The 10,608-nt window shown below is 38.0% G+C and overlaps 1 protein-coding gene across 1 annotated transcript; it reads right to left on the bottom strand.

Moving 5' to 3' along the window:
• Positions 1 to 1,126: 1,126 nt before the first annotated feature.
• lexm (lymphocyte expansion molecule) lies at positions 1,127 to 10,142 on the bottom strand. The gene is made up of 9 exons (XM_002931464.4): positions 10,009 to 10,142; positions 7,423 to 7,510; positions 6,920 to 7,090; positions 6,590 to 6,712; positions 4,943 to 5,080; positions 4,723 to 4,866; positions 4,274 to 4,429; positions 2,945 to 3,073; positions 1,127 to 1,261 (listed from the first exon to the last, which is right to left on the bottom strand). Exons 1-9 carry the CDS (start codon positions 10,056 to 10,058, stop codon positions 1,127 to 1,129), a joined length of 1,134 nt encoding a protein of 377 aa, XP_002931510.2. The 5' UTR covers positions 10,059 to 10,142.
• Between the last annotated feature and the right edge of the window lie 466 nt (positions 10,143 to 10,608).

Here is a 10,608-nt window from a genome sequence, read left to right as displayed (position 1 = left end):
CCTCCTCCCCCATTGTCCCTCCTGGCCCTCTCGCGCCACACTTCCCAGCCATGACCACATCCCTATATTTAAATAAAGAGAGGAGAGGGGCCAGGGAGGGGGGACTACTGAACACCAGACCCCCCTTGCGGGGGGGCCTGGACCTCGGGGTCAGCAGTTCTGTAGTCCCCCCCTTCCCAGCCCCTCTCCTCCCTTTAAATATTGCTGCTGTATCCATGTGTTTGACTGTAAATTTTCTTGATTGTATGTTAAGCAACACAGTTCTGTCACAATGCAGATGGTCTATACCAAAGACCTGCAGGTAGCTGCATTTTAATCCCTTGCTGCACTGTCATACTTTTATAATGCATTTGTATTTAGTTTATCACTTGCAAATAATACACTTGATCCCTTGAACATTTCTGAAAGATCTAGCTTGGTAAACTGTTTGCCCTTTGTTAGACGTTTGTATGCTTTCTCATTATAATGCTAAAAGCAGCCCAAGGGTATAAATACAAGAAAATGGGAATATGATAGCCCAGGAAAAACTACTCCACCCAAAATATAAAACATTCATGTTTGCAAATGTTTATGCCTGTGTTTTAGAAAATGAAAATGTGTTAAAAAAAAAAAAAAAGGTTTACCTAGAAGATAATGGATAAGCTGTGTAGAGTACAATGGTTTTAGGTTTTTTTTTAAAAACAAATATAAATAGGTCAAATATTATTCATGGCTATATCATTCACAACTATAGATCAGACTTAACAGTGATGCACAGTTTTGAAACATTAAAGTTCCTTTTTTTTAACCAATTTTTTTAGACCACTGTTCATATTTCTGTTTTAAAAAAAAATTATCAGTTACTTGCAAGGATTGATGAAATCATCTTTATTTTCACACTAGGCTCCTGTATATTATGTAGTGGACAGATGTACACTGCTAGCAAGCAATGCCTTATTTGTTGCAGAGACGGTTTTCTGTCGGAGACGTTCTCTAGAGTAGGAATGAAGCACAAGTCAGAATTTGCAACAAATTGACAAAGCTTTCCCTAACTGGTTTCATTGGCTGAAGACACTAAATTGTAACTATGAGATTGAGGTTCTGAGACTATATTTATTCAAAAGATTGTTTTACATTTAGAAAGTACTTACTCTAAAATCTTGTCTCTTGCTGGGTTAGAAAGATAACGTTCTGTTTTAGAAAGAAATGAAGACCGTAAAGGAGTTGCTGCCTTTCCACGTAAATGTTTGGCAACATCATAGCGACCTACCCCAACAGGATTCTGAAAGTAAAAAGTATTCCAGTACAACCGTTATTTATGAAAATAATTTTATAATATTTATTAAATCAATGTAATAAACAATTGCAAACTGAAAAACAATGTTAAGGAAAATGTAGTGATTGCTCAGGTACAAAAAAGTAAATAAAGTCTCCTTTTTAAACTATACCATCTGAATTAATACTTAACTAAGAGATAATTTATATTGTAACTAGTGACTTATTTAGGAATGTTGTCAAACAGGCATAGAATTTTAAAGACCAGTGGTGAACATATATCCATGGATGAAGAGCAGTGGGTGATTATTCTAGGTATTATAAATTAATTACTGCAACAGCCGGGGGCTGCGGGCTGGACATGCCTATTTAAATTTTCTCCTCAGGTTAGGGGCCCCAGATTGGCCCTGGATCCCATCTTCTAGCTCGTTTGGAAGATAAAAATTAGATCAGGGATCCCCAACCTTTTCAAGCTGTGAGCCACAGTCAAATTGAAAAAGTGTTGGGGAGCAACACAAGCACAGAAATAGTTCCTGGGGGTGCAAATAAGAACTATAATTTGGCTATTTGGTAGCCAATATGTGGACTGGCAGCCTATATAAGGCTGTGTTTGACTTTGCACTGGGTTTTATGCAATCAACACTTGCCTCCAAGCCAGAAGTTTAACAATAAGCACCTACTTTGAGGCCACTGGGAGCAACATCCAAGGGGTTGGGGAGCAACATGTTGCTCACGAACCACTGGTTGGGGATCACTGCATTAGATCATCAGTTATTTTGAATTTGATGGTGTCCATTATATTTCATCATAGATATATATACATATATTGTAGAGATCTAACTGGAGATTCCAGAGTACCTGGGACTTGAAATAGTACACAACAAGCAGCTCCCCCTCATGACACATTAATATGCCAACTGGCACCCCCAGCATCTGAATTTTGCTAGCTCCTAGCTGTCCGTCCTTTCATTATGGCAAGAAATGGATGGGAGATTTTAATACAATCAAACAGCAAATTTATTAATGTATTCCTGCATTAATTGCTTGTGGTTTGATTTTTCTTCTCACCACCTTATTCACTCTAAACTCATTCTAATCTAGGTCTCTTTTTTTCTATACCTCCAGGCACACTGGCACTGATGGGCCCTTTAATCAGCCTCTTCTCTCTTCCCCTTTTATTACCTCACAGGAGAATAATTTAAAACTTTACCTGGGGGTTTTCTTATTCTGAAGTCCTTCTGCTACATAAAAAGCAAGGCCACACTATGCATAGAAAGAAACCATGACCTTTTGCTATGTACTCACGGTGCTTGTACTGATCAGAAGCAGTGCTGCACAAGTACATTTTTACCTAGAGATGCTGATTACTATGCTTAGTTCATTATTAACTCAGACTAGTAAATTACAAGAAAATGATCAGCACTGGTCAAAAGGAACTGACTCTAGCACCCCAATTTCCAATATTCTTTTATGAAAAACTACAGTTTTTTTTCACCTTGTGCCTGACTGTAACCCCTCAAAGTTCTTAAGAGTGTATGTATTGCCACAACTTTTACATTAGAAGCTGGTTTCTTTTAACATTTCTATCAAATGCATAGATGAATATCAAATACACAGGAAAAGTGAATAAATGTGCCAGGTGTTAAATTAATATACTCTAAATGCCAAGCATGTAATATTAGATACGTACGTTACTCCCAAAAAGGAGTCTGCAGGATTTCTTTTCAAATCGTTTTGCACTAGATAGGAAGGGAGCAGCTGAATGCCTCTTTGGTTCATAAAATGGTTTGGGGTCATAGAGACCAGGCCCAGGATTACCCTGTAAAGCAAAATAGTGGGTAAAAGTCTCACATAAAAGGCCTGCACAAGGCATGTATACTGATAAACACTTACTGACTATTTACCAAGTTATAAATGTCTGACAAGCTGCTGCAAGGGCAGGGTGGTGTGATTATTTGTAAATGTACAATAAGCAAACCAGGCCCAGACCAAAATTCAAAATAAGTCCTGGCATTCTAAGTACAAAGGGACCGGAAAAAAAAAAAAAAAGACCCAATAAATAGTGACTGTCCATAGCATCTTACAGCAGCCCCTATGACAGATTGCCAGCCGGGCCTAAGGTAATTCAAGCCATTTTTTGTCTGCCAAGCTGGAAATTGTGTTATACATGTACTTAGAAAGCAGTAGTATAACTGTTGCCCATAAAGGATTGTAGGGCTCATTTATGAATGCAAACACAGTGTGTAAAAATGAAACTGGATAAAATAGATAGACTGCGCAAAATAAAATATATTTGTAATATTGTTAGTTAGGCTGGAGTAAGCAGATGTCCAAGAGCCAGTACACCTCTTAGTTAGTCAGTGACTATAGAAGGCCCACATGGGACATAACTGTTCAGTTAGTTTGTGAGCACACGGGTCAGATTAAATTGCAAACTAACTGAACAGTTATGTCCCATATGGCACCCCCCTGAAGTCACTGATTGGTTACTGACTGCTAACAGCTTAGAGAGCTGTAAAGGAGGAAGTAGTGTTCTGGCTATTACGTTAGACATCTGCTTACTCCAGCCTTTATAGATTACATTTTTGCCTAACTAACTATATTGAAAACATTTTTTATTTTGCGCAGTCTATTTTACTCAGTTTCATTTTTACACTAAACTATTCCTTAAACAGCAAAACCACATAACCTGTTCTATAGTTAACACATTAATGTTGCTTGGGCTTGCCATTCTTGCAGCCACTCTACACACACTAAAACAATACATTTTGGAAGCCAAACAAATGCATTAAAGTCTTTTCAAAATACCCAGATTTTTGCTGTTGCATTAGCAAGAATATTTGTATAATCTTCCATGTTATGGTTGCATGGGAATACCACAGGCACACCCATTCTTGTTTACATTAGCAAAAACAATCCTGTGAGCATATTTAAATATTGTTCTAGGAAAATCACACTATTAACTCTTGTTAAAAACTTAGGTCTCTGTTGCCAGAAGCATGAAATATATTTAACCAACCATTGTTTTTGGTCTGTTGATGAATATTCGTTCGGTGGGGACTTTTGGATATTGAGCGAGATTTCCAAACACCCCATATTTTTTTCTGTGATGACTTTCCAAGTCTTCAGTAAATGACTTGACTTTATAAGCTCCAGGCTCTGGACCTCTGTTTTTCTGGGAAGAAAAAATTAACACAGTCTTAACATCAAAATTACTGCCCCAACATCCCTTGCAGTGATGATGTGCACATGGATTTATTCAGACCACAACACACTGGTTAAACTGTACAAGGTATGTTTGGTTAGAAAGTGATTTTGACAGATGCAGCACATCTGACATGCCTCTATTCTGATAACATATAATATAACTCTGAAGTTATATGCTTATTTTCAGAATACCATTAAACTAAAGGCCTTCAACTATACTACAAAATTTAATCAATCACTGTATATAAGAAATATACATACAGGTTCAGCAAAATGTCCATATAGAATAGGTTGCTCTCGTGATGCAGAGAAAAGGTCATAGGGTCCTCGGTTACCAACTACATGAGCCAAGGTTTCATTTATAGAACTTTTTAAATTATAGGTTCCAGGTCCCAGTTCGCAGCCCTAAAATAAGAGGAGTTCATTTAGGAAAATAGTATTTTCAGCAATTTGTCTGCCTGCTGAAACTGCAGTTACTTACAGTACTAGGCAAAGAGTGTCCTTCCCCAGGAGAAGTATCCATAATGCCTTTGGAACTGGCAGATTTTGAGACTCTCTCCTCTAACAGTGAATACGGATTTCCCCCTTTACCATAACTTCCAGGTCCTGGGGTACAAAACTACAGGAAGTTGGAAAGGTTCATTACTAAATGTTATGAAAGAAAAAGGAAATTCCACCAATCCATGATCAGAGACTAAATTGTATGTTTTTGGTTTTTTTTTTAAATTTTACCTGAAATATATATCCCCATGTCACAGTTATATGAAAAAAAATAATCAAGACATGAAGGATGTTTTATAAACATGTAAATATATCATGTAAAATATCTTCTAAAGAAAAACTATTTTTCCCCACCAGAAATAAAAATAATAGAGGGTCCACTCCGGTTGGGGAAAACAATACTATTTTACAATACTATCAAAAATACCCCTAGGGAGTGCTTTGTTGCCCACAGCAAGAGGGAGCTCAGGGAGCAGACAGCCATATTTGGTTACATTCATGCACATAATGGGTGAGACTCCTGTATCGCCCATTACATGTGCATAAAGAGAGAGCAGGGACTTTTCTTATTATTGCTAGGAGCATTTTTTTTTTTTTTTTTTTGCAAAAACAGTATTGTTTCCCCCAGTTAAAGTATGGACTGAGCAAACACCTATGGTGGGGAAAAAATTTACCTATGATAGGTGCTTACAACTATTTTTGTTTTTGAGGTTTTATTGCTGCAAGCAACTAAATGCAGCTGGGCATTACAACTAATGACTTATTAGAATTATGTAGTTTGCTACATAATGTTAATGACTTTCTAATTTGTGGCTGCATTTCTAATTAATGCAGCCACAAATGAGTTGTTTACATGGTAATAAATATCTGATAAAATATAATAAATAATAATGACCATGGGGCTGATTTACTAACCTAGGTGCTAAATTATCAAGTAAAAAAGTATTAAGTCCATGTACAGGTATGGGATTTATTATCTGAATTGCTTGGGACCAGAGGTTTTCTTGAACATTTTTTCCCTTAATTTGAATCATCATAACTTAATTATTTTTAAAAATGATTTCCTTTTTCTCTCTAATAATAAAACAGTAACTTGTACTTGATCCTAACTAAGACATAATTAATCCTTATTTGAGACAAAACAAGCCTATTGGGTTTATTCAATATTTAAATTATTTTTAGTAGACTTAAGGTATGGAGGTCCAAATTACAGAAAGATCCCTTATTCGCAAAACCCCAGGTACCGAGCATTCTGGATACCAGGTCCCATACCTGTATTAGTAGAGTATTTGGTACTGTTATATTATTACAGAGAAAAAGGAAATAAAATGGCTTAAATTTGAGTCTACAGGAGATGTCTTTCAGATAACTCAAAGATATCTGAATATTGGGTTTATGGATAAAAGAAACAGTCCCGGATTTGCGAGAAGACCACAAAGGGCCAGACAATGGCATCAAAAATCTAGAGGGGGTAAAACCATTTACTGACCACATTTGTACCAGGGACTGGATGGCAGATTTTGACAGATGTTTAAATGTCTAGTGGAGCCAATCAGGTCCGAAGGAGAGTCTTAAAGTTTTTTTTTGTGTTCCTCTTTAAGAACCGTTGCTTTAAACAAGTCTATACCTGCTCATTCTTTTTGAACCGTTCTTCCTTAGTGCTGCACACTCCCCGTATGCAAGATGGTTTCTTCTCTAAAAGATCCAAAAATGATTTTATGTTGTAGCGCCCAGGACCCAGGTTCTGCTTCTAGAGGAAGAAAACAGAGTCTTCTTAGGAGGTTCACAACTCACTGACCAGCTACAATGCATGACCCACATGTGGACTGTATTTAATACAAGAGATAGTTTGTATGTGTTAAAAATAAGCTGTGGAGCCCCCTTAGGACAGTGGGCCCAGAGCACATTTTTCTTTTGCTTCTGATAAAGCTGGTCTTGCAAATACACATGAGCTCACCAATAACCGGTTCCTTTCATATGTTTCTTTGTACAGAAGGTGTGGCATTGTAGTCAGTTTCTCAGTTTCTTGTGCTCTTTTCCAGGCAGGAGCTGATGCATTTTTCTCCAGGACAGAAGGGCTGAAATCACTTTGCTCAGCATTATAAGTTCCTGGTCCCAACCTTCTCTCCTGAAAATATTAACCCTAATTATACATTATACAAGTATACATTAACCCCATCCCCTTCAGTGACACTCAACAACATAGTAACTACTTGTTCACACTAGCAGCTTTTTTAGAATCTGAAGTTTTAAAGGTGATAGAGTATGCTGGTATTTGTAGTCCAGAAATATTATAACACATTTTTAAGAGCATTCTGGGAGCTGAAAAAAAAAAAAACTTCACTGACCAGTTACCAAGTTTATATAAAAAAGCATGATTAAAACACTTCTCATATAAAAGTCTTTACTCATTCTATAGAAGAGGTATTGCATGATCCTCTGTTTTCAAATTTTACTCACAAGCTCCGAGGTGGCCCTTCTACAGTAGGGCACTTGTGTGTACGAGCCAGTCTTCTTACTGTCTGGGTGAACTGCTGACACATCAAATCTAGTGGATAGTATGTGAAAAATAATGAACATGTATTTCCATATTAGATGATTGTTTGGCTTTCAGCCTTTAGTCACAGAGTCCCTAGGCACCTGCAAACAGGGGTGTATTTAGATCCGGCGCTGCTCTAGGCACCAGACCTAAATACAGCCTTACGTTGTGTGCGTGATGTCACACAAATCTACGTTGTACATGTGACATCACACACAGCCTACACATGATGTCACAAGTTTGTGTGACATCGCTTCCACAAAATTAGCAACCCCCTCACCCCCCAGCTCCGTCACCAGATTTCCTATGGAAATCCACAGCTGAGGCTGGGGCATATTTTCTTTTTGCATTTTTAAATAAAAAAATTAAATATAAAACCTGCCACCAACAGCACAGAACCTTGGGTGCCTTATTGTAAATATGCCCCTGCCTGCCACATAAACATCATAGGCAAGTGAAGATAAGACAGAGTAACCTGTAGTCATGGAATCCCTAAACACCTGGCACATAAACATAACAGACAAGTAACCATGTAAGCTGTTGATTCCTACAAAATTCCATGTGGATACAAACAAATGGTAGGGGTTAATATAAATAGTTACTTATGTAACAACCATAGCATCTGTAAAATATATATACCGGTATGTAGAATATAGAACTCACTGAGGTGTTTAAGTGTTATCCAGTCATGTAACTTATAAAATGAACCTGCCTCAATGAGATTCATAATACCATAGCGCCTCAATTAGATTCACCTGCCTCAATGAGATTCATGGTACCACAGCAACAGGATTATACTTTTTCTTCCAGGAATTGTTCTGGTTTGCACAGAAATAAGGAGAAGCCCCCCTTCTTTTCTGATATGATTTTCATGTGGACTGCATTTTCAATAGCTAATGAAATCTGGGACACTGTGTAACTGACCTGGCATTTGTGTTCCAGAATACTAGGCACAGTAATACCCTTGCATGTAAACCACCTGTCTATAAATAGATTCAAATTATCACCCTTATTTTTGTCTTAATTTATAGTAATGAATTTTGTTCAACAGAATCTTTCCAAAACAAGCATTGTTCTGATGGGAAATGTAGCTCAAAAATGTATTCAGTATGTATATTCACACCTGCGAAATACTAACATTAAAAAAGGTTTCACAAAAGGTACTGACTAATTAATGCACCAGAGGCATAATTACAGTGGTAACACACCCTGCAGTTGTGTGGGGGGCAGGAATGTAGAGGGCCCAGCGAGACCCTAATTAACAAGCAATTTCAATATGTCTGGGTAGAATAGGCTCATTTACCAATATTTAGGGGCCCTAAACTGAATTTGCTGTGGGGCCCATTAACATCTAGTTACGCCACTGCAAGCAATAAGTTCTTATTTTTATGTGGCCGTAATGATATTTTTTCTCTGTATAGTTATGGAGGCTGTGCTTTACAGGGGAATACTTCCATCATGGTCCCAGTGATGCTTGCCTGTCTAATACACCATTTACAGCAGGTGTTGCCTGCTATACTTTTACTCATTTGAGAAGGGGACCACCATTGACATGACGGGAAATATTATGAATCCTAAAAAATTAAAATATTTCTGCATATTCATGCATGTGTTTCATAAATTGTCCTGCTAACTGTTGAAGCCTTGTTATTCTGGAGAAAGGGAAAAACAGAAACATCAACTAAAAGTTTCTTCTAAAAGTGCCTTCCAGCTCCAAAACTGCATTTAGATAAACTTGTTTAATAAATAAATAGCTAGTAATACACCAATATATACTTGGAGATTAGTTGTATGGTGTGCTTTTACAGGAAAATAATAGCACCTGTATGCCGTACTATGTGCAGATTCACAATAATTATGACAGAAAGCTATTTGTAATAATTCCCTGGTTTTGTTGCAGTTTCTGTTCCCAAGAAAAGCCATGGAGATAGGGAGAGAAACATAGCTTGGCAGGGTAATCAATTACCAGGATCACACAGCCCAGCAAACAATAAGGCAGTGACCCCCAACCAGTGGCTCAGGGGCCCCATGTTGCTAATTAACCCCTTGGATGTTGCTCCCAGTGGCCTCAAAGCAGGTGCATATTTTTTAATTCCTGGCTTGGAGGCAAGTTTTAGCCAATCATAGCTCTTATTTGGCACCTCTGGAAGTCTTTTCATGCTTGTGCTGCTCCCCAACACCTTTTCTATTTGAATGTTGCTCACAGGTATAAAAGGTTGGGTACCCCTGCAATAAAGTATAGATGTTCTGGGGGAAAAACACCTTATTCGGTGACCACAATATCATAATATAATGAGATTACACATGCCACATTTTTGCAACAGTAGCGACTGTAAAAACAAAGTAATTATGTGGCCATTTAAAACGCACCAAACTCGTCACTGTGCCACAGAAAGCTCTACTCTCACATACAGGACTGCATAAGAACCACTGCTTATAATCCACTGGGCCATATTTGAATTAGACCTATTATACCCCCTATTTATTTATTTATTCCCTGTGGGTACCTGGCACTTTGTGAGCCGAAAGGAGCACCGCTAAACTTCTTCTCCGCCATTGTTCTCTCTGTTGCTATAGCAATGAGCACGCCGCTCACCTGAAAGGAATGATCACGTGACCGTGGAAGCCGCAAAGAGCTGCGTGCGATCCCTTCGCACCCAAGTTGCTTATTGAAGGCGGTGTCTATTGTAGGGGAAACACAAATTATAAAGGAGTTCAGGCTGCAGTGTAGCCATAAAGGTTTGGTTGATAAAGCGCATATATCTGTAGCGGAAAGTTTATACAATTAGCCTGTGTGTCTCTGTAGGTATTCTGTAGAATTCTACGACTCAGTTCGCATTCTGTCTGAATTCGAAGTCTGATACTAATGAAAATTTCACCCAATCATGATCTGAATTCTGGAATTCGTGCGTTTCTAATAAGGGTCGGACTCACATCCTCTGTATTCTCCTATTATTTTTTCTCTATATACTATAATCTATCATTCCATCTGTATTTTCTTAATACAGAGGTGGGTTGGATTGTGCTTGTGCTTGTGGAACACAATTTTGTGCAGGGGCCCCTGGATTACACTTGTTTGTGTAGTAGTGTTTGCTCCTGTCCAGACA

Source organism: Xenopus tropicalis, chromosome 4 (genome assembly GCF_000004195.4).
Source record: "Xenopus tropicalis strain Nigerian chromosome 4, UCB_Xtro_10.0, whole genome shotgun sequence".
NCBI classification, from domain to species: Eukaryota; Metazoa; Chordata; class Amphibia; order Anura; family Pipidae; genus Xenopus; species Xenopus tropicalis.
This window is presented reverse-complemented; position numbering and strand designations above follow the sequence as displayed.

Excerpts from the sequence above, each read along its gene's own strand:
- lexm (XM_002931464.4), bottom strand. The coding sequence starts at position 10,058 with ATGGCGGAGAAGAAGTTTAGCGGTGCTCCTTTCGGCTCACAAAGTGCC. Across the intron at positions 6,713-6,919 it reads ATGAAAGGAACCGGTTATTG|AAGCAGAACCTGGGTCCTGG; the intron begins GTGAGCTCATGT and ends TTCTTCCTCTAG. Across the intron at positions 4,430-4,722 it reads ATGGACATTTTGCTGAACCT|AAAAACAGAGGTCCAGAGCC; the intron begins GTATGTATATTT and ends TTTTCTTCCCAG.